The sequence below is a fragment of the Lactuca saligna genome, chromosome 2 (genome assembly GCF_052625555.1).
Source record: "Lactuca saligna cultivar CGN05327 chromosome 2, ASM5262555v1, whole genome shotgun sequence".
In the NCBI taxonomy this organism is placed as follows: Eukaryota; Viridiplantae; Streptophyta; class Magnoliopsida; order Asterales; family Asteraceae; genus Lactuca; species Lactuca saligna.
The window spans coordinates 139,448,431-139,472,784 of NC_136418.1; the positions used below are offsets into that span (position 1 = coordinate 139,448,431).

The window sequence follows — 24,354 nt, forward strand, 5'->3', positions numbered from 1 at the left end:
AATTGGTACATTTTCGAAGTACAATGATGAAAAATCAAGAAAATAAAAGAAGGGTGCTATGATAAACAAATAAATAAAAGCATATTGTTATTTCATGTATTTGTTAATAATTCCTGCCAATTTTGTCATCTCTATTTAAAATACCAAGTCATCAATTATGAAACATCAAGAACCCACTTCACCTCCAGTGAGAACGACAAGATCTTGTGGTGTTTCCTTACTATTCACATCAAAACAGATAAATCTAGAATAATAAAATCATATGGTTGTTTCTTCATTGATTTCACATAATACTTTGAAATATATAGTTCTTTTTATTTAAGGTGGAGCCAAAGGTTTTCTTAATCATAAAGCTAAAAACTAAAGTTATTAGCCAAAGTAAAACTAGAAGCAAGTACACCTATGATCCAAAAATATTTCAAGTTTTAAAAAAAAAAAAAAAAAAAACAAATGATCGTTTATAAAAGGTATTTGGTAATATTTTGATATATAAATTAAAATAGGTTATTCTTTTAAGTTAAAATGGAAAATGTGTTTTCTTTTGCTTTAAAAATATAATTATATTAATGTTTCTGAGAAAAAAAAAACTAAAAAAATACATTGTTTCTGATTAAAATTAAAAATACATTATTGTTTTATTTAAAAATGTAGTTGGAAAGATGTTTTAGCAATTTGGACAAAATTAATAAAAATAATTAAAATGTGGACAAAAAGTGGGAAAATATTTATAATTTATTTCAATGAACCAAATCACCAATCACAAAACTCGATGGGGATTATGGAAATTCCAAAAAAAACAATACATAAAATAGATTTTTGGGGTAGATTATTAAGCAAAGAAAGAAGATCAATGATTAAAAATGTAAAATTTCATTTAGTCAAGAAACCCACTTGTATCATATAGTTTTTAACATGTGATTTTTGTGTAAATAAATAGTGTTAGGGTAAACAGACGATACTTGTCAAGACTCAGAACAAGTTTGATGCCACTTGCCAAGTTTTGATGACCCTTGTTAGGAAGTAATGCGGATAACAAGCAAAACTGTAAGCACACAAAGGTACAATATTTACGTGGTTCGGTCAAGGTGGCCTACATCCATGGGAAGGAAGGGAGTATTCTTTATTTCAGAGTTCTCAAACAGAGGTTACAAGTACAATTAACCAGAGATTCGTCATATTCACTAAGGATACAAGATACAAGACAAATGACTCTGCATGCATCCCTATTTATACTTGAGTGATCAGACCTAAAACCCTAATGCGCCAAGCTCATTAGCCCATAAGCCCATGAAAGGTGTCAACCAATCATAATCCGCTATGCAACATCTTCTGGAACATTCTTCCATGTCATACACTCATGAGCACCAGCAACACACATGATGGAGCACCTTCTACCATAGTAGAGCATCATAATATACAAGTGGCGCATCAAGAACACTAATGGCCCAACAACCATCATGGTGGCACAACTTGGTGTGATCCTTGAGCAATACCAACTTATGAGCATCCTTGAAAGATCTTGAGCATCATAGAGGACTTCATAGCATACTTGGATCATCAAGGACCAAGATGGTCCAACATGCGCCATCATGGTGCAACAACATCACCAGATAGCGCAACAACATAATGTCTAAGTCCATAACTATATTTGGTATGTACTTGACCCGACCCAGCATGGTCCACTTGGGTTGCATGGCATCATGCACTTGGATAGACTAAATGAGAGAAATAAGACACTTATGGTTATTAATATATTATAAGTTCTAATATATTAATAATAAGAATAATAATATTTAATTAGTATTGATCAAGAATTAATTTAGAATTAATTATGTGATCAAAAGAACACTAATTAAATATATGGATTGATTGTGTAAATCATCCATAACTTATATAGTGGGCCAAAGCTCCATTTATAATCAAGTTGGGTTAAACCCATAGGATGCTCCATAGAGGTTACATAATCCATGGGTCATGGAAATGAAAGGTCATGATAATTAGGGTTTACATGGTGTAACCCTAATTGTAGCACATTATATAAGCATCATATTATTCACCAAAATCAGCCACTAGTGTGTGAAAAAGAAGGGCTACCCGATTTTAGGAAGTGTGGATTTCTCTCTAAGTTATTCCAAGAGCATTTGATGTTGTGTGAGTCATTTGAGGTGTCACATTTGAGGCACTAGGCACTCAAGCCCCATGGAGTCAAGCTACACTACAAGAGGTATGTATTTTATCTATATTATTACCCAAGTATCTATGATTGTATGCTAGATAGGGTAATACCTTGGAATATTAGTATTTGAATGTATATTAAAGAAAACATAGATCCAAGGTATTTAGGGTTGCATGTACACCATAGGAGTGTTAGAATGCTCAAAACCCAACAGTAATGCGAATAACAAGAAAAACTATAAGCACACAAAGGCACAATATTTACGTGGTTCGGTCAAGGTGGCCTATGTCCATGGGAAGGAGGGGAGTATTTTTTTTATTTCAGAGTTCTCAAACAGAGGTTACAAGTACAATTAACCAGATATTCATCCTACTCACTAAGGATACAAGATACAAGACAAATAACTCTGCATGCATCCCTATTTATACTTGAAGGATCAAACCTAAAACCCTAATGGGCCAAGACCATTAGCCCATAAGCCCATGAAAGGTGTTAACCAATCATAATCCGTCATGCAACATCTTCTGGAACATTCTTCCATTTCATACACTCATGAGCATCAGCAACACACATGATGGAGCACCTTGTGCCATAGTGGGGCATGATTATGTACAAGTGGCGCATCAAAGTGGCACAACATGGTGTAATCCTTGAGCAATACTAACTTATGAGCATCGTTGAATGATCTTGAGCGTCATATATGATTTCATAGCATACTTGGATCATCAAGGACCAAGATGGTCCAACATGCACCATCATGGTGCAACAGCAGCTTCAATGGCGCAACAACATAACCAGATGGCGCAACAACAACTCCATGGCACAAGAAGGAATATAGATGGCACAAGATACTTAATGTGTGGCACAAGAACATAAGGATTTTAGCAATAACATTACCATGGCGCAACAATAACATGCATGGCGCAACAAGGCCATGCATGGTGCAAGAGGAGTACGTCATGGCGCAAGAGAGGTACCCCATGGCGCAAGAGGAGTACCAAGGTGGAAGAGTATCATTCTTGGCCCATCCCTTTATCATATGGCGCAACAAGGTTCCCTTGTTGCTCCATGTCTCTCCTAAGTGCTCCAAACCTCTTCCAGTCGTTCCAAACCCCCTTCTATACGATTTGTTCCTTTCGCACTTGATCCGTTCCTTTGTCAGACTATCCATTCCTTTCTCAGATGATCCATTCCTTTGTAACATGCTTCATGAACCCCAAGTGCTCCATTGAGTTCTAAGTGCTCCAAATTCTCCATGAACACGATCCAAATTCTCGAGTCACATGTAACAAGTAGCAGTAATATAAGTATGTTATTTATTGTAGTATATAGCTAAGTCAATATTCATTGTCATGGAAAAACAATAATCTCAAATTCATTTGAGGTATAATTGGGTTGCTTGTATATATTATTAAATAGTATTTGAATTAGGCCTCCTTGAGTTGATTGCATAGATATCCCACTATAGCATATTAAGTGGGGGAAAAGTTCAAATAAAAAAAGTTGAATTACAATATCATGACATTTTCTACAACTCAAAATTCTAACTGAAAAAACTTTACCATAATGACATTTTGACTATGATAAAGCTAAAAAGACATAAATGTATGTCTTTAATCACAAACGAAAACTCCTATAGAAATCTATAAATTATTAGCACATAATCCACACCAACAATTAATAAAACCAAAAAGAACCAAAAATAAAAACATTTTTTTTCTATATGTATTAAAAATGGAATAAAAGATCCAAGTCAATGATATTTAAGAATCAAATTAGAAAAGAAACAACAAACTAACTACCACTATAAGGTTGTGACCTAACTTGACTTGTACATAGCATACTCATCATTTTCCAAAAAAATAAAACAAACATTGTAAAAGCTTATGAACCATCCCTTTAAGTATGGAATCTTAATTGCAGACCCTTTTTTCAGAAATTTTCATTAAACGGTAAGCATATAGATACACAATCTTCTCAATCTTTCTTTCAATAAAAAAATCTAAATTACTTCAAGGAATTCAAATTCTCATGCATAAAACAAAACAAACATGAACAAACATTAACTACAATAATTGTCTTTTAAAAAAATATATAGAAATTAAAAGACAAAACTAATATATACAGAGATACATACTCAATGATTTGGACTTCAAAGAGAAGTACTAAGAATTGATAGATGCTTGTTCTAGATAAGACATTCTTTTTTTAGAAAAACATACCGAAAACATAAATGGGGATCTATTTGAAATTGCCTGGTCACAGATGTATACACCAAAAAATTCACAGCTTAATAAAAAAATTTAGGACTCTTATTTTCAGTTTAATAAGATAGTTTTAGACTCTCATTCACAGTATTGTTGAAACATTTCATCAAAAATCCACTATGCATCATACAAATTCACAGTTTTAATAGACACTTTCATTTATAATTTAATAAAAGAATTCAGGACTTTCATCTATAACAAGTTCAAAACATATCGGGTTTTTGTTGGTAGTCAGCTTCAAATCCACATCTAGTGATGGTAAAGCATGTAACTTTGGTCGATTCATTTCCCCGACAACATCAATAGTTGTTTTTAGTAGTGATTTCTAGATTGATGGCTGATTTGTGGTGGTGGTTTTAAGATCCATATCATATGTAGATTTCGTGATATTTGATGTAGATCTAGTTAGATATGATACATATTTGTTCACTAGAGATCAGAGAAGGTGGTGATGATTTATGTCGATGAATGATATGAAATCGCCAGAGGAGTAAGTAGAGGTGATGTTGTCCACAGATAAGACGATGGTGGAACCACCACCAGCGACCAATATAAGACAAGTTTTCATATTTTCTCTTCGGATCTGATCACAAAACAAACGACGAAGTATGAACCACATATCTGAAAGAAGGTGAAGAAGAAGTAGATCAGAAAGGAGATGGTTGTGGTGGATCCTCACCTAAACTTCATAGATATGCAGTTGAAAATGGTAGATCTAGAGGCAAATATTGTAGATTTGAGTCAGAAATCACAGATCCGAAATCGATCGGAGCTTATACATCTAATGATGGTAATTTACTAGTGGTAAGAGATGGAGACGGTACACCGGAGATGCAACGGAGAGGAGGTAACAACGGTTTCCAGATCTTAAATCCGATGCCGACGATGGTGGTAGTGGTGAGGTCACCGCCGGCGGTGGTGGTTATGGTGGTGTTCATCAAAGGTGGTTGAAGGAGATGAGAGGGTTTTTTGTTCATGGGTAATTATGAAAGAATGTTATCTGATCAAAAGTTATGGAATGAATTTTACACAAAGACCATTATGCCCATACAGTTATTTTTTCATTTATAAAAAACTTTAAAAAAATCAAAATATTAGAAAATACAAAAATGATCTTAATTATAAGTTAAGAATAAATGGTTCTTAGGGTTCTTAATCTTTTATGGTTCTCATTTGAACTATATATATATATATATATATATATATATATATATATATATATATATATATATATATATATATATATATATATATATATATATATCAAGGTTGCAAAAAACGTTCGACGTTAGCTAGTCGGTGGACCGGGGTCAAGGGATTAATCGGCTAGGCGGAGATTAATCGGGGGATTAATCGGGTACTATTAATTGATAATTTGTTGAATTTTAAAAAAATAAATATGACTAATATCATATCAAAGTTCGTAAATACCACTAATATGATAACAAAATAGGTTAATATGATTAATACAACACTAATCATGCCTCAACTAATTTCCATTGAGATAAAACTTCTTCAAAATGTTAAAATTTCATTGTTTTATAATGTTTCAATCATTATGAATACAAGGATTAATCGCCAAGCACCCTCTAATCGGTTGAGTAGCGCCTAGGGATTAATCGGAGATTAATCGGGACCTAGTCGAGATTTTTACAACAGTGATATATATATATATATATATATATATATATATATATATATATATATATAAAGAAAAATAGCATAAGGATGTCAACGGGGGCAAACGGGACGGGAATTGCATCCCCCGCCTCCGCCCCCAAAATTTTCTCGTTCCCCTGCCCCTACCCCCGAATTCCCCTTCTGACCCCCGCCCCCACCCCCGATTGATTTTGGGCTACCTTATTTGGGCTAAAAAAATTATTGTTTGGGCTAAAAGAAACAATTTTTTGGATAACAAATAGATATTTATAAGATAATTTTTTGGATAACAAATAGATATTTTTGTACGTAAAAATCATTTTATTGTTTATTATATTTATATAATTGATATATATTAATTTATATAATTTATTAACAGGGCCCCCATGGGGGTTTCGGGACGGGACTACCGACCCCCGCCCCCGCTCTCGAAATCAAAACAAGGGTTAACCTTGCCCCCACCCCCGCCCCCGCCCCTGGTTTTTTTCAACAAATGCCCCCATACGAGACGAGGCCCCCACGGAACTTTTTGACATCCCTAAAATAGCATGACAAGTGTGACAACTCATACTATGTAAATAACAAGTTTTTATTGTAGTGTGACAAATCTGATGTGACGTCTATACAGGTTGTGGCAAATTTGACATCACCCAACCATATAAGACTTGCAGGAGTGGTGCGGTAGAGACCACACCTTTTGCCACATAGGCAGGGAAACACCGTCCTCCTATGTGGTATTGGGTTTGGTTTGGCCACACCTCTCCCTCTTTTGGTTACATTTGGTGATTGGTGGATGGTATTATTGACAGTTGAACTATCAAAACATTTACGTTTAAATTTTTTTACCAATAAATTAAATCATAACCAAAACCAAATTTTTATATCTTCATATGGACTCCGTGGAACACATTTACATGATTTAACATATTAACCTTAATTTAGATCCCTCGAATGATTTCGAAGACGAGTTCTCGGGGAACAATTTTATGTGGTTTGTTTTAGTTATTTTATTTCTATTTTTAAAGTTATTTTAATCGTTTGATGTGTTATTTAAGTTTGTAAGATTTTTTTTAATGTCATGTTATTTTTTTTTTTAATTTTAAGTAATGCAATGTAATGTTTTTTGTTATTTTGAAGTAATTAAAATTTATGTTTTTTTAGACTAAAATACAAATTTGGTCCCTATGGTTAGCAGAAAACTATGGATGGAGTTCAAAATCTTTTCAGCTTGTACCACTGATCTAATATTGAATTTCTTTTGTTGTTATGATCACTGTCTAACATAAACACCCCGCTCTCGAATTGTAGCGAAGAAAAGAAGAGAAAAGAAAAGAAAATAAGGAGAATAAATAAAGGAAAATAAATTTATCTTTTGTCTCCCGAGTTGGAGAGAAATGAAAGGAAAGTTAAACATTTTGTTCTTTCTTGTCAAATCCTTCCAAATCGGAAGGAAAGTTACGAGGGAAAGTGATCCTTCCAAACCGAATGTAGGGGTGATTTTTTTTAAAAATATTAAAATATATTTAAAAAATGTAAAAAGAAAATAAGAAGGGCATAATAGTCTTTTCAAGTTATTTTAATTTTATTAGGGATCAAAACCACAAAAAAAGATTCAATTTTGGACCAATGGTATAAATCAGAAACTTTTTGGACTTCATCCATATTTTTTTGACTAACCATAAGTACCAAATTTAACAGTTTAATCTTTTTCTTATTAAAAATGAAATTTTATTTTTAAATTAAATTTTAAAAAAAATACGCACCACTTTTTGGATGCGACAAAAAACCATATTTTATGATAAAAAGTGATTTATATTAGACAAAACTGTAAAATTGATCCTTATGGTTTGCGAAAATTTTTGGATAGGATCCAAAAAATTTTCAATTTAATGGAAGATCCAAAATCAACAACTTTAATCAAGAAAAAAAAAAACTTAGAAAACACGATCTCTCTCTCTCTCTCTCTGAAACAAAATGTCAAAAACGTAAAACACAGGACCTCAATCCACCACCACAGGACCGTCACTGCCTTGAACCCACGATTATCGTCGCCCTAAAGCCACTACTACCACCGCCCTACATGTGTCTTACTTCTTCAAAAAAAAATTCTTGACCAAATTGCAATCATTTTCACTATTTGAAAATGGAAAAATTGTGATTGGAACAAATGAAATCAATCAGCCAAGTGATTCTAGGGTTCCATCAAAGGTGGTTCACAACAATGGAATAGGAGGAGACGGTGTTTACTTTTAATTTTTTTATGTTATTTTTATGACGTAGAGACGTAGAGTTCTTATTTACTTTTAATTTTTTTTTTCTTATTTTTAAAACATTGTACTTCAATGGTGGTTCACAACAATGGAATAGGAGGAGGTGGTGGTTCACAACAATAAGAACTCTACGTCTCTATGTTTTTCTTTTTTATGTTTTGAACTTGAGAGTATGGAATCACTACCGATTTTCTCATAGATCTCTAATTTTCTGATATTTTTCCTTAGAATATGCTATTCACTAGAATTAAAGAAATAAGGATAAAAATAATTAAAATATGCTAATTTCTGTAACAGACATTCGTTCGATACGAAGGCATGTGGTGGTGGATTTAAAGTCCATAAATAGATAGACTGAGTGAATTTTTTTTTATATAGAATTTATCGTTGATTTTAATGTTCAATAACTTATCTAATAGAAAAAGTTTATCACCACTAAAATAATGTCACTAAAGTATATTTATGTTTATGGATTAAAGTATTTTAGCTTTAAAAAAAACTATATTACTATGATAATAATATAATTTTGTAATATTATTTAACATACTACTTATTTACGAGATTTAAAAATTAAAAAACAAAATTGTTGATTGAGAAGTAATCCAAATAGGTTTTGAGCATTTACTTTAAATTAAATAATTATATATAATTTTAAATAATCAATATTCAAAATTATAAACAAAAATTATGTCTTATTAATTTAATAAAATTTTATACTAAAGCGCTTACTTAAGAAGGAGTAGGAATCCGAACCCTGAACTTCGTAAACGGAAAAGATCCGTTTCTAATTCCTGTCGCCATCAACAGTGGGCTCCACGCATCAGGCCACGTTCCTCTTTTCTTTCCGTTTTTTTAATTAATTCCTCCCGACCGTTGCACTTGCACACAAAATCCCATACAAATCCCTCTTTCTCTCTCTCTCTCTCTCCCCCTCTCAACTCACCACCATTGCAAGATGAGCATCACTACCGGAGCCAAACGCAATTGGAAGAAGGCTGCGAAAGTCACTCTTGCTCTCTTTTTCACAGGCTTCAACACCTCCAAATGGTCAGATCTTCGTTTTCTCTATCTTTTAAAGTTTATTTAACAAGTTGTCACCCTAAATAAGCGTTTTTTTGAGAAATTACAGCAAGACGGCGGCGAAATTGGCGGTGGCTCGGATAAAGCTTCTGAGGAACAAGAGACAGGTGGTTGTGAGGCAGATGAGACGTGATATTGCTATGCTACTTCAGTCTGGTCAAGACGCCACTGCTCGTATTAGGGTATGTTAGTTTCTTTTCATATTTTACTTTTGAAACCAGAAAACTCCTTGCCTAGCTTTCTTTTTCTCAAATTGATATTTTGAACAATGTGATGCGGAATTTGATGCTAGGATTTTAGGGTTTGTTGGCTTCTAATCTTGAAACAGAATGCATTAGTCTGACTTTTGATTGTCAAATTGTAATCTTTAAGATTACTATGGATAACTACACCAAATATTTTCTTGATTGTAGAATCATTTTTGATTAATACACCAAACGAAATAGCTGACATGATTTTTTTGGCACATCAAGGTTGAACATGTGATGAGAGAACAGAATATTCTAGCTGCTAACGAGTTTATTGAGCTCTTCTGTGAACTAATCGTGCAAAGACTTACAATCATCGCAAAGCAAAGGTACATTTACAGGAAAAAAACAAAACAATTTATCATTTCATTTGTATACCATATCAGCAAAATCACTCACTGTTTTGTGCTCATATGTTCAGAGAGTGTCCAGTGGATCTAAAAGAAGGGATATCAAGTTTAATATTTGCAGCACCCCGATGTTCTGAAATTCCAGAATTGGTTGCACTTCGGGACATTTTTGAGAAGAAATATGGGAAAGATTTTGTTGGAGCAGCTACTGATCTAAGACCTGATTGTGGTGTAAATCGAATGGTGATTATTTTTATAATTCTATATTTATTAATCCCTTTCTACTTGAAGATGTTGAATAATTTATGTTATTTTGTGATCATTACAGCTTATTGAGAAGCTCTCTGTTAAAACCCCTCCTGGTGAAGTAAAGTTGAAAATCCTGAAGGAAATAGCCAAAGAATACCAGGTTGAATGGGACACAACAGAATCTGAAACAGAACTTCTCAAGCCACCTGAAAAGCTTATTGTGAGTGTATGATATAGTGTGCTTTGTAGTTTATAATTCTCCATTTCATTTTTTTTATTAATATTTTCTTATATTTCTGCAGGATGGACCACAGACCTTTGTGAGTGCTTCTAGCATGCCTGTGAATCGTACATCGGATCAGTTTGTGCAGCCAAACAACCCACCATCACGCAGGTAAAATGCAAGAAATAGCAACATACTTTCGTTTGATTTGTTTATTAAAAAGTAAATACTATTATTGTATGTAATGTAAACCATTTTCTCTTTTGTTATTCCAGATACTCGGGTAATGGCCAAAACATGCAATTCAATGACACAAAATCAGCTGCTGAAGCTGCTGCTGAGTCAGCAAAGATGGCGATTGCAGCTGCAGAAGCAGCTGCATACTTAGCAAACAAAGACGCACATCAGTCAACAAGTCAACCACATGGCTCAAAAAACTCGGACAATTTTGACTCCATTGATTATGCGAAAACATCAAGACAGAGCTCTGAAAGGTCTCACATATCATCAGCAGTAGATACAAATACCAAAGGGGGTCAAAGGAGATACAGTTACAACGCATCTGGTGTGAGATTTGATGAATCAGATTGTGAGATAGATGATAGCAAGCTGTTCAGAAGGCATACAATTAATACTGCTGCACCTCATAAAGTATCATCATCTGTGAAGTTTGATGAATCTGAGTCTGATTATGATGAAGAAATTGAGATGGATCATGACCATGACCACCGGTCTGGTGGTCCACCAGACCGGCCTGCACCAGGTGCACCCGCACCGCCTTCTGGTTACATGAAAGGTCAGCGGGTGCATCCGAAGCTCCCGGATTATGATACACTGGCGGCTCGTTTTGAAGCTCTCAGGCATCATAAACCATAGGCTTAAAAGATTGTTTATTGAGCATTTTGGTAAGTTATATGAAGAAATTACAGTATACTTTGTTGGTAGAATATCAACTTTCCTTTTATTATAGGTTGGTTGCTTCTTTTAAGTTTTCGTCATTCATTTATTCAATATATATGTATGTATGCAGCAAGTATTTGGCAAAATAGATAAAAATGTCGGTACTTTAAAACACATAATATATTAATTAATATCAGTTGCGTTATTTTTGTTTATGTTTGTAACGAACCAATTAACAAGAACGATTATGAAGGAAATTTAATTACATAGGTATTATGACATGTAAAGAATGATCAAGTGCATGAGTCTGCTTAACAGAAGAAAGTGTCTATAGTATATCACAGCAAACAAATCAAGAAACCAGAAAGAAAAAAAAAATGCAGTCACAAAAAAGTGTCTATAGTACAATATATCACAGCAAACTAATCCAGCATATAAATATAATCAGAGCAACATTTACAAAATAAAATATCCAGAAACATGTCTATGGTATTGACATTTGATCTACTACTCCCTGTGAAAGAGGTAATGCTTCCATTCTGTAATTGCTTGTTCTTGCACAACAAAAATCGTACAAGTTTCTACACACGCCTTTACTGAATGGATGAACCCTTTCAGGAATCGATCTGCACATTTATTCAGACACTTGTTTCATCCTTTTTGCTATAATTTCTGAAATAATTGCATAAAAGAAGACAAGAAAACTTAAATTTTAGATCATCATCAAAAAATCGGTCTAAATGTGTTGCGTCTTTTATGCATCATAACAACAACATTTCACAATTTTCCAAATTATAGAAAAAACTTTCATTTTAGGACCAAAAGATGAGAAATTTTACAGGTTCAAACTAACCTCATGTAGTGTATACGTCTTCGTCTCACCAGCTCATATGTAGTTTGATTTGTCATGATTAAATAACTAAAAAAGCAAATACAAATTGAAGTTACAAAAGCAGAACATATGGATATTTTATTAGTGTTAGAAAACTAAGTACTTACGTATGGAATACGAGAAGGAGAAAGAGAAATATCAGTGAAATTGCCAGTATAGACAGCATTATAATTACGAATATATCCTTCACCCTGAAAGAAATGAAAATGTCTCGTGATCCAGCTCAAAAGTCAATTAAAAAATAAGATAAAAAAACATCTCAAAGGAAGAACAAACCATGAGTCTTTCACATGATCATTGAGGTAATTAATGTACCATATTCCAGTCCAGATGCATAAAGCGAATTCCTCAAATATATACCACCTGTCAATCATTACCCAAATAGAACATATTCTTAAATTAGTTCTCCCATAATTGCATGTGTTCATATATAATGTGGTTAACTTGTTATAGTTACATAATGAACTTTTTTCTTGAAGCAGAAAGTCAACAAGAGTTTTTTTAGACAAATGGGAAAGTGAGATTTTATCTGAATCCAAGGTAAAATTTAGCATACACACCAAAATCGGCAATGGTTGCCTTGTCCTACACATGTTCCCAGCCAAACACAATGATGATCAAACTGAAGAACACATTTTCCACAATCATGACAATGCTTTGCTCTTGGAGGCTGCAATAAATTTACACTCAGACCATATTTTTTGTTGTTGACACATCAGCAACAGAATAAAATAATGTAAAAAAAAAGTTCAAACAAGAGAAATACCTGCACAACATTACAGAAAGTGCATGTGCAAGTCCTGAAAAATAAAAACCAATTAAAACATTAAGCCATGATTTTTGGCTTAACCCATTAAGTCGAGAAGATACAACATAATAGGATCTTTAAACATAACTAAAACATGATAAGCGAATAAAACCAATCAAGTCTACCTGACAGCTGTCCCACTTGGATACAAATCCATCACCATCTTTGTCCAGTTCATTCTATTATTCCCTAAAATGTTTTCCCCCCTCTGATTTCCATCAAATGTCACAACTACACTGTCATTTGTTGCTTGAAGCAGGTTGTCTTTGCTTGATCATTTACATAAATACAAGAAAAATGGAACCACTATTAGATAATGTGTTACCTTCATCACTAAAAGTACCAATAAAAGTAAAAAAAAGGGTGCTTACTTTGAAGTCTCTGATGCCCTTAATGAGGCTTCTGCCCTAGCAAATTCTCTCATTTCATCAAGCACATACCTAAAGCATATACATGACTGTTATACATAATCCTCAATTTAATCTAATGCAAATCCATGATAAATTTGACTTATAACTTCATATTTCTACTATGCTTTATGATTGTTATGACTTACCCAGGAGAAGAACCAGATGTATAAAGATACTGAACTATGGTAGCCACAAATAACAATAAATAGCATATTGTGGACCTGAAGAAAAGAAACAATTCCATTTAGAACAGTATGAGACAACGGAATTATTCCATTGAGAATAGATAGAGAAGCTTCCAAAGTTAACAGCTTTTTTAGCTTTCAATTGAATATAGAAACTGAATAAAGAAACCGAATTGATTGGCTAACTACAACGCGTAATCATAATTACTCTTTAGAGCAACAACCAGTTTCACAAGTCGTAAGACAGGTGAAATTAACAATCAATTATCAACGAACCCTACTTCGCTAATAATGTATAACGAAATGTGTGAGTGATTACCAAGACAGTGCTTTCAATTTCTCCATGAATTCACTGTCGAAGATGAAAAGAAAACCGACGAAAACAAGATGAAGCACCACCAACATCAGTTGCATACATAACGCAGATCTTTTAGCTGTAACGAAAATCACACACCCAAAAACACATTCCCAATGCAAAATCATTACTTAGGTATAAAATCACATAGGAGTTAAACACATAATCACAAAATAGAAGCTTGTAATTATTACGGGGATCAGAGAGACAGGGGATCCACTTGGAACATCGATCAGAATAAGTATCCGATGGGTCTCCGGAGCTACCTAAAAAACTCATCGCTTTCGTTCAACTCGATACTGGATCCGAACCCTAAAAGAAATTGCTGGACCTATAAATCTTGCATATCTGGAACACTCCAACTGTTCACGAGAGCTCAGAACATAAACGTGTTAAACGGAGAGGATGAATGCTCGGTGAACAGAAGTCGCGACTCGAGAGGGAAGTATTATGGATTAGTTGTACTTTTAGTCCTTTATTTTAATCAGTGAGGTTGTTTTGGTCCTTACAGTATGAGACTTTTTGCTTTCTAGTGCTTAAACTTTTGTCTTTATAATGATAACAAGATATTAAGTTATTAATCACTTGGCAATGCCCATTAGCAATATTAATATAAACATATATTGTAACTTTTATTTTATGAAGTATTGAATTTGTAATTTCGTAATTTTTTTCTAAAACCGGTCACGTATCTTCTTTATTATTATCTTTATATACTTACCTTTATTTTTCTCTATATAAATTTTGTGTACTTATCGTTATGTTTATCTTGATCCGTATATAATTTTATTGTGATAGTGTCGAATTTAAATACGAAATTAATTTGACAAATTTATAATAACCAATCTTTTTGTTAGGGATGAACAAAATCGAACCCGAAAACCGAAAAACCAATAAAACCGAAACCAAAGCATAAACCAATGGGTTGGGTTTAGATTTTTCAAAAACCAAAAATTTTGGATTGGGTTCGGTTTTGGGGTTTGCTAAAACCAAGAGAAACCGAACTGAACCAAATATTTTTCAGCCTCATATCTATATATTTTCTTTCAGTGATTTAAAAACTTGTATGAATTGTTGATCCAACCTCATATCTATATATTTTCTTTCTGTGATTTAAAAACGTGTATGAATCATTGGTTCAGTGATTAAGTGTTTCGACATATAAACTTGTTCAGTACAACACGTCTTCAGCTCGAATCTCATCCCCATCTCTTCTCTTATATTTTGATTTTTATTCTGAATGTTAGTTTACATCCCACATCGTCCCAATATACAAACAAGAACTCGAAAAACCGAACCCATTGGTTTCGGTTTGGGTTTTGGTTTGAATTATTGAAAACTGAAATTAGCGGGTTAGGCTCGGTTTTAACCCAAAACCATCCTAACCCGGCTCATTCATACCCCTACTTTTTGTATATATAGTTCAAAATAATGGTGACTATTTGAATTAAACCGGTTTTAGAGAAATTGTTGGATCTTAGACGACTGTTGAGGCTTACCTGTGTCCGGTCCAATTTGAAAGTCCAAATACTCATTCGGTAACCCCTATTCCAAAGTTGATTATTTTATCCACCGACAACATTTTTACTATAATCAAAGATTTTTACTTTAATCAAACACTTAAAACTACCATTATACTTAATATGAAAGACATCCAAACATCATTTGAAAACTATTTCATTAAAACTTAATAATATTTTATGTGATTTTGATTTTGTCATGGTTTTATTCTATATTAAATATTTATAATCGTAACATATTTTAAAGCTATTTTATATTTTAATTGTACATTGCATGGTTGTCAAAATCGCAATCCGGATTGTAGGATTATACGATCCTACGATCCTAGGTATGAAAAATGATTCGGATCGTATTTTGGGTAGGATCGAGATCCGATCCGATCGTACCTTCCCTTGATTTTATTATTATTATTATTATTATTATTATTATTATTATTTTGCAAATGATTTTTTTATTATTATTTTATGTCTTTTACCCTTTACCAATTTACCAATTTACCATTTTGTATTATGTTATAACTAATATTTTGAAGTTTTTATAACTTTTGAACGAAAATTTGAATGTTTGAAATATTTTTCAAGATAAAAAATTATAAATTAAAATTATATTTTATTTTGTGGGATCTTAGGATCCTGATCCCGATCTTGCAAACCCAAAAACGATCCCGATCTTGACAACTTTGATACATTGTCTGATATGCATAAAAATAATATTATTTTAATTTTTACATATATTCTGTTAAAATTATCGATACAAATGTTGGTGTTGAACAATCGGTTTCTGTGACTAGTAGACAAATCTTAATCAGGGTTGATGTATAGTGAAATCATTTGTAACGACCCAAAAATCAAGGGTAAAAATATCATTTTTAATAGTGTCAAAACATAGATATCATTTAATCCAAACATTCCAAAAACGTTGCTAATTAAAAACATTTATCAGAGTTCGTCCCAAAATCACATATTGCAGAAAACAATGGTGTATGCACTGCGATCAAGTCGGACCTTCCTTTCCAAACCGATGATACCTGAAACCATAAATAAAACTGTAAGAACAAAGCTTAGTGAGTTCCCCAGAGCATACCCCACATAATCACATAAACCATATCAATTGCATAAACCATGCATATACACATATAAGGATGTCATGGAAACCATCCAAGGTCTTATACACATAATCAAATATATCATATGAGTTGCATTAGCCATTCATATACACATATAAGGATGTCATGGAAACCATCTAAGGTCTTATACACATAATCACATATATCATATCAATTGCATAACCATGCGTATACACATATAAGGATGTCATGGAAACCATCCAAGGTCTTATACACATAATCACATATATCATATCAACTACATAAGTCATGCATATAAACATATAGGGATGCCATGAAAACCCTCCAAGGTCTTACACCAAGTGCCACTGGAAACCCCCATGTGGTCTTAACTACCTGCCATGGGAAACCCCACATGGTTTTCACCAACTACCATGGAACCCCCCCCCCCCCCCCCACACACACACACACACATGGTCTTTATTATCGTCCATGGAAATCCACACATGGTCTTAGCTAACCAAGGAAATATCATGCAAACTAAACATACAAGCATACTAGGATGCTATGGAAACCATCTTAGGTCTTACACCGAGTGCCACTAGAACCCCCACGTAGTCTCAACCAATGCCATGGGAACCCCCCACATGGTCTTAGACTGGAATTCCATAGGGAATCCCCAATGGTGTAACATCCAACTACCTTCGGAACCCATGGGTCTTCTACACAAGTATTAGAGAGACTGCTAGCATATCATATATAACATAATCAACAACAATCCACATATAATAAAATAGGTCATTGGAACCCCCACATGGTCTTTGCATAAATACATAACATATTGACAACACATTCGCAAATATCCACTACATGCAAGAGTTACGAAGACAACTGACATACTACACATAATTAATTGCCATGGAAACCCCCGCATAGTCTTTACATAAATACATAATGTATCGATAGCATATCAGTAATAATCATCACAACTAGGTAAATGGGCCGACTTTGGCGCCTTTGACCCATTGGTATGGTGAGGAGACTCGGTCATATTGCCGAAGTCCCGCGGGTACAACTCTATCTGTTAGTTGATAGATTTCCGAACTGTCAACATCAAAACGACACTTAGTCAAAAATTAGGTTCTAATATATAACCATAAGACCATGCTTGGGGTAAAAGGCTACTTTACCCCCAACCTAGCTTGATCCAAGGCCAAGGCCCAAACTCAAACTTTGGAGGCCCAAAAACCAAATAGTAAATCAAGGCCAAACATATGGCCCAATTTTCCAAATTGGGCCCAAGCCTCTACACGGTCTTATCTTATGGCCCAACTATTTATCCTAGTCCAAACATTTCGCATTACGATAATCCAATATATCATAATCATCAAGGCCTAATTTTACAAATTGGAACCTTTCCAATGGGCCTTATCCTAAGCCCAATAATTTCCTTAGTCCATAAACTTGTTCCTATTTGGCTAACGAAGGCCCACAGCAACCCAGTCCAAGAAATGGCCCAACAAGAACCCAAACCTAGTTAGGGTTTTTCACATAAAATGACGATTAGGGTTAAGTGTTCCTACTTTACCAATTAAGTACTTAATCCATTAAGTCCATCATGTTACTAGGTAAATCATATGGTGTGGTCGGGTGTAATTAATAATTCAATTCCAATGGCCCCAAACGCGGGTCCCGATAATTCCAAACTAACAAATCTAAAATTAGGGTTTTCTAAACCCTAATTAGGGTTTTCTAAACCCTAATTAGGGTTTCCAACCTAATCGTGTGACAATTAGTCAAATGGCTAGGTTTTTAGGTCAATTAGGGATTCATTAGGTCGATTAGGGTTAAATAAATCAGGCACCACCCACTACCACCTCAGGTGGTGGTAGTCAACGGAAGCTCACGGCGGCGACCACCCCTTCATTAGGTCAGTTATGTTTCTATATTGACGATGACATCCCAATGTTTTAAAAGTAAAAAAAAAAAAATTACATTTCTTCAGAAATGCTTTGATAATGTAATTATCATGTTTTTCTGAGAACAAATTCCGCAACATTCTTATTAAAAGGGTACCCTGATTTTTATAAAGTATAAACAAAATCGGTCTTTTCTAGCCCTAAAAATGGGGATGGCACATTGGTGGTTCTTATGAAGATGTTCGTTGATTGATGAAGAACACGAAGAACGAGTTATACATCACGCATAGTGGGTGGTACAATGTTCAAATTGGAGATTTTCTCGTTCCAACAAAAGAACCAAGATCTTCTAAAATTGATCCGTTCGTTGGAAATGGAACTTGATTCGTCAAAAAGGTATCACGAATTTTCAAATGGATTCCAAAACATCCATGATTTCGATTTGTATTTTTCGTTTTTCATTTTTGATCGATTTGCCTCATTAGATCTAATCCGTTTCAACCACTTTGATTGATCCAATTATTTTTGTTTAGATCAAAATTCCAAAAATCAAAATCTTTTTCTCAAAATTCACTATTCATTGAATCAAATTCGAAGCCCAACAATTGTGTTATGGATCCATTTATTACACTTTGGTACCTTGAGTCGATATTTTGAAATTGATATTGTTCATCAAAGTCCAGTTAGATTTCTTTTAATTTTTGTTTAGCCCACATCATTTGAGTCTAGTACTGTTTGTCGACTAGTTCTTATTCAATTTATCAGATGTATCTTCTTTGATAAAAGATATCTTATTCTCATAGTCAACATCTAAATTGAGCCAAAAAAAATCAAATCGTTTTATTTTTCTTATTCTTGGTTGATTTCACCATCTGAATTGATTTGGATCAAGTTTGGAGGTGTTCATATGAATTCGGTAGTCAATTTTCAACGTTTAGTTCGTCTGTGATATTGAAATCGAATGATTAAAATTGCAATCAATGATAGGTGTTGAGTTCAAATAGAATGAATTAAATTTCTTTGGATTCGATTTCGACTGTTTGCTCTTATTTGATTTGAAAAGTCAAAAACGCTAAAAGTGGAATTCGATACATTTGAAACAAGATTCTTGACTTAGAATGATTTTCGAGTCAAAGGGATTGAAGTTTGATACGTGCTTGGGGTTGTTTGGTGTTTGCCTGGAAGAAGACAAATGAAATTTCTAGTTAATGATCAAACAATTCGACATTTGATGTATATGGTTGTAAAAACAAAACGATATCAGAATTGAAAGATATTGATATTCTTTGACTCTTGAAGCATTAGTGATGTGAAATCGATTATCGATGGTTGGAAATCTGCTTTTGTGATCGATGTCAAGGAACGAAGAATTGGAATGATGAATCATGAATGGGTGTAAGTGTGACTCGGATCGATGGTTCCTGTATTGACAGCAAGGAAGGAAAACTTGGATTTGTTAGTTGGTTTGATGATTTCAATTTTCAAATCGATGGTTTTTGATTAACAACAATGGATTTGTTAACGAGCCTTGGTTTTCAATAAACACTCGACTGTTAATTGAACATGATGAAAATATGGTTTGATTTTAGACTTGGATGAAAGTCAACGTCTTTGAAATTGACGATTACTGTTTTGTGATTGAAATTCGATTGGAGTAAAAAATCGAAGCCCTAGTTGATTTTAATTTCGTTGGTCGGTGATTTGAATGAAGACAAAGTGAAACTGAAATCGATACATACTTTCAATTATTAGGGTCGATGGTCACAAGTTAGAATTAATTGTTAGTTCCTTGCTTGAAGATGAATTCGACAGTCGAAGCATTGTTGTTGATGTCAATGGTTTTGGGTTACTGTAATGAAAAGCGAAGCTGAATGATTAAGATGTTATTGTTCATGGTTAAGCATTCGACATGATTCGTTTTCGATAGTTCTTTGATTGAGAAAAATCTTCGTTATCAATGGTGTTAAGACTTCGTTACTTGGTTAACGAAGTGAAGAAGAAGATACAAAAATTTCGAAATTAGTCACTCAACTTTTGATGTTTTGACACTTTAAACCCATATTCGAAAGATGGACTAATTTTCGAAGGCTTGGAAGAAAAGAAACAGAATTTTCGAAGAGAGTCCCTGAAGTTCCGAAAGTTTGGCAGTTTATACCCAACTTCAAAAATGGAGTTACAAAGCTGAAAATTTGAAGAATATTCATTTCTAGTCCCTGCAGTTGGTGTGAACTTACACCTTTTGCCCAGTTTTCGCAATTAGGGGAGTGTTTCATATCTTTAGCTATTTTTGGCGTAACGGTTCCATGCAGAATTCTGTTATTGACGGTTTTTGTTTTAGGAAAATATTGTAACTCTCACCCAGAAGTCGAAAATTTTCACAAATTGGAAATTTTTCCATGGATTTTTCGTGATTGTTTTTCCGTGCAAGTTTTTCGGGAGTTTCATTTTTGGTACACATCAAAAGGGAGTATTGTCAAGTTCTTTCCTCGGGCGCTTCTCACCCTTAATGGGTTTTATAATCATTTTTTATTATAAAAAGAGGGAGAATGATAGGTACTCTCGGGTCAAGTACATACCAATTATAGTTATGGGCTTAGACACCTAATACAACAGTCTCCCACTTGGATAAGTCTAATAACTATAATTGCAGGTATGAATTCAAAAACTGACTAATAATCGTAGATCTCAAAAAGCCGTTGTCGAACTATGACGTGTCCATTAGACAACGGATCATATATTCCTCCATTCTACAAGATATCGTATGGACTGAGACATGGATTATAATCATTCTCTCTGTCCATGTGTTGTTTCCTGATTTCTGATTTATGATGACTAACTAATTGAACAAATCAAATCAGTCCAGGCTTGGCCAAGCGCTTAGAGTTGTCATCACTAAATCATCGAGAGGCCAATAAATACCGTTTTTATCCTATATTGGGTAAAAGGAACAGATAAAATTCGAATCATATGCTTGCTCTATTTACTCATAAAATTATACACAACAATATGTTTTATAACACTAAGTTACTGGTGCATTTACATATCATCAATGTGCAACCGACTTGTAAACTACAACTATATGTCTCTGTTTCAAGAACATAAGATATTATCGTCTCATAATCACTCGTGATAAAATCCATGAAGTGATTCACGTGAGCGTGGGTTTAATCCAATACTTAAATCTTATTACAGGAGCACTCATGAACACTATAGCAAACTTGTGTTATGTCTAACACCTTAAACAATCCTACAATCAAATTGATGATAGTCTTACCTCATTACTTACTTCCAAAGTATGATTGATTGTGGATGTTTGAATAACCTAGTTATTCAGGAAGTAAAACATGTAAGGTGAAACACAAGAATAATCAAATCTTATATGGTTTCAAAACTTTTGAATATAAATAAAACACTTATTATTTAATCACCATATTGATTACACATTATTCATTGTATAATGTCTCGACTAATCAACTTAATACATAAATTAAAACAAAAGTTGTCCCATGCTTAAGCATTCACACTATGTTTATCTATGGTCCTTACTTTGTGAAATAGATCAATTGTAATCATTTCCAATGAAGCTCATTTCATAATTCCAAATCCTTATTGTAAATGTAAGAATATTAAATTCTTGCAATTTACTAAAATTTGTTAGATTATAAACTTATATGAAATTATCCTTTTGTAATGACTATGCACAAAAGTCACAAAGACTTTGGCAAAAGATATTACAAAGTATTCCAATGGAGAACAATTCCATGGAAACGATGTCTCATATGCAAAATATATTCCTTTGAACATCCTTCTTGCATTAAGGTTTTAATCTTACACAAATTTTATGATTAACTTCCACTTATGGAAACATTTCCATATTCCCATTTTGACTATCACTTCTTGTTGAGTCTAAATTATGGTTTATACTTTGCTTTTCTAGGCAATTGTAATTTTCCATCTAGGACCGAAAACTGTTTACGGCCGTGAACCCATTTACGGTCCATATTCCCCCCCCCCCCACACACACACACATATATATATATATAGGTGTTAAGGGTGAGGTGTGGTTGATGAACAGAAGAGAGTTCACGGCCAAGAGAGAGAGAGAGAGAGAGAGAGAAAGGAGCTTAAGTGTGTGTAAGTGTGTGAATATTGTGTAAGGGGACTTCATTCTAATCAATTCAAACAAGATTCATATTCTTCTTCTTCTTCTTCTCTTTTATTTTGATCTGGCATCATTTGTTTGATTGGTATTTCGCACCATCAAATGGATCTGATTGACACACAAGCAGATTTGGGACTTACAAGTGGTATCAGAGCTTGGATTGTTTCATTAATTTTTCCAGATCTGGAGCGTATTTGATCTTATTTTTGAAATATTTTTGCGTTTTTGGATAGATCTTGGCAAAATAGGGGGTTTGTTCTTTGCATTTTTGATAAAAACGAGTTTTTGATCGAGTTTTGGAGCAAAAGAGGATGAAAAACGTTGTTTTTTTAAGATTTTACGACCATTGAAGGGTTTACGACCGTAAACCCATTTACGGCCGAAATCGCGTTTGCGGCTAGGGTTTCTCGGCGGCGGCATTTACGGCTAGGGTTTCTCAGAGTTTACGGACAGAAGGTCATTTACAGACCACATACATTTACGGCCCACAAGAGTTTGCGGCCATCAGACAGTTCACAACCCAGCTCAGCATCTCGCAAGCATCAGTGCTCACTCAAAAAAAAAGGGAAAGGAAAGTTGGGGGTGCCGGGGATCGAAGCCGGGTCTCTTGCCCCATCCCTTCACCGCCTTACCAACTCATCTACCTTGAAATATGTTTAACATTTCCCTCTTTTTAATGATATAGTCTTCGCAGTAGCATAAAATAATCAAAAGGATTTTGAGGGTTGCAAGGATCGAACCCGGGTGCCTCGCCTCAATAACCAACACGACTTCCAGATGATCTAGCTTAACACACATTACAAGCCTTCATGATTTATCTCAAATATCATATCTTCGATCTTATTTTCGCATTTTTTACACTTTCAGCCCAACAATCAATTCCTTTTATTTTAAAATTCCATTTTCAACCCAAAATTTTAGTTTTTAATTTTTGACTTTTAACCTTGAATTTTGACTTTGACTTGCAAGTGTGCTTGTGTGAACAACCAGAAACGTGGCAAGGGCATGCCACCAGGGGCAGGAAGTAATAACTTCCCAGTGAAGAAAAAGACATGTTTTCACTGTGGAACACTTGGACACATTGCCTGAAACTGTCCAAATCGCACATACATTCCCTACTATGCACAAGGGTGGTAGAACGCGCCAAGAGGGAGAAATTCCAAAAGAAACCCTTCGAGGCCACGTTCAAACAATGGTGACTAGAATGCCACGAAGGGCAAGAGTTCAACTCCCAAGGCCAAGAAATCAACTCCTAAGGGCAAGAAGGGAATGTCAGCTAAGAAGTCCATTCCAAGAGATGCTCCAACGAAATCAAGATCAATCAGATCAAATTCATCTCAACGATTGACTTCCTATTCAAAATAAAGTATTGAGGCACCCATCAGATCGAACAAGAAATGTGTTAAACCTAACTACATATGAGTACCAAAGGTTCAATCTCATAAATGTCTTAAAGATTCTAATATTTCTTCATCTTCTATTTGTGATAAACAGGACATGTCATAGGAGAGAGTTCCTTGCATATATGAAAAAGGTCAACCCAGTTTCAAAATGTATTGGGTTCTAAAGACCAACTGATCCTGCTCTTTGTCGGAGCAACTATGGAGGCATATC

General features: G+C 34.1%; 2 protein-coding genes across 3 annotated transcripts; one reads left to right on the forward strand and one right to left on the reverse strand.

The window, feature by feature from the left end:
* The first annotated feature begins 9,242 nt into the window (after positions 1–9,242).
* Positions 9,243–11,489, forward strand: LOC145031802 (Regulator of Vps4 activity in the MVB pathway protein). Its single transcript, XM_078980433.1, has 7 exons — positions 9,243–9,419; positions 9,502–9,634; positions 9,926–10,029; positions 10,122–10,293; positions 10,379–10,519; positions 10,602–10,693; positions 10,798–11,489. The coding sequence occupies exons 1-7, from the start codon at positions 9,328–9,330 to the stop codon at positions 11,396–11,398; spliced, it is 1,335 nt and encodes a 444-aa protein (XP_078836559.1). The 5' UTR covers positions 9,243–9,327; the 3' UTR covers positions 11,399–11,489.
* A 271-nt stretch (positions 11,490–11,760) lies between these two features.
* On the reverse strand, positions 11,761–14,507 carry LOC145031803 (protein S-acyltransferase 10-like). 2 transcript variants are annotated; one of them, XM_078980434.1, is made up of 11 exons: positions 14,267–14,507; positions 14,037–14,151; positions 13,679–13,753; positions 13,494–13,562; positions 13,248–13,391; positions 13,081–13,114; positions 12,875–12,984; positions 12,591–12,677; positions 12,422–12,505; positions 12,276–12,341; positions 11,761–12,048 (listed from the first exon to the last, which is right to left on the reverse strand). In XM_078980434.1, the coding sequence occupies exons 1-11, from the start codon at positions 14,349–14,351 to the stop codon at positions 11,907–11,909; spliced, it is 1,011 nt and encodes a 336-aa protein (XP_078836560.1). In that variant the 5' UTR covers positions 14,352–14,507; the 3' UTR covers positions 11,761–11,906. The 2 variants fall into 2 exon arrangements, with proteins under 2 accessions (XP_078836560.1, XP_078836561.1); XM_078980435.1 differs by having other exon boundaries at positions 11,801–12,094.
* Positions 14,508–24,354: the final 9,847 nt, after the last annotated feature.

Bases quoted from the DNA above. Each gene is read 5' to 3' on its own strand.
- LOC145031802 (XM_078980433.1), top strand. From the start codon at position 9,328: ATGAGCATCACTACCGGAGCCAAACGCAATTGGAAGAAGGCTGCGAAA. The intron at 10,294-10,378 runs GTGATTATTTTT...TGATCATTACAG, and splicing joins ATTGTGGTGTAAATCGAATG to CTTATTGAGAAGCTCTCTGT. The intron at 10,694-10,797 runs GTAAAATGCAAG...TTGTTATTCCAG, and splicing joins AACAACCCACCATCACGCAG to ATACTCGGGTAATGGCCAAA.
- LOC145031803 (XM_078980434.1), bottom strand. From the start codon at position 14,351: ATGAGTTTTTTAGGTAGCTCCGGAGACCCATCGGATACTTATTCTGAT. The intron at 13,754-14,036 runs GTAATCACTCAC...TCTTTTCTTCAG, and splicing joins AAATTGAAAGCACTGTCTTG to GTCCACAATATGCTATTTAT. The intron at 12,506-12,590 runs GTTTGTTCTTCC...CATTTCTTTCAG, and splicing joins GATCATGTGAAAGACTCATG to GGTGAAGGATATATTCGTAA.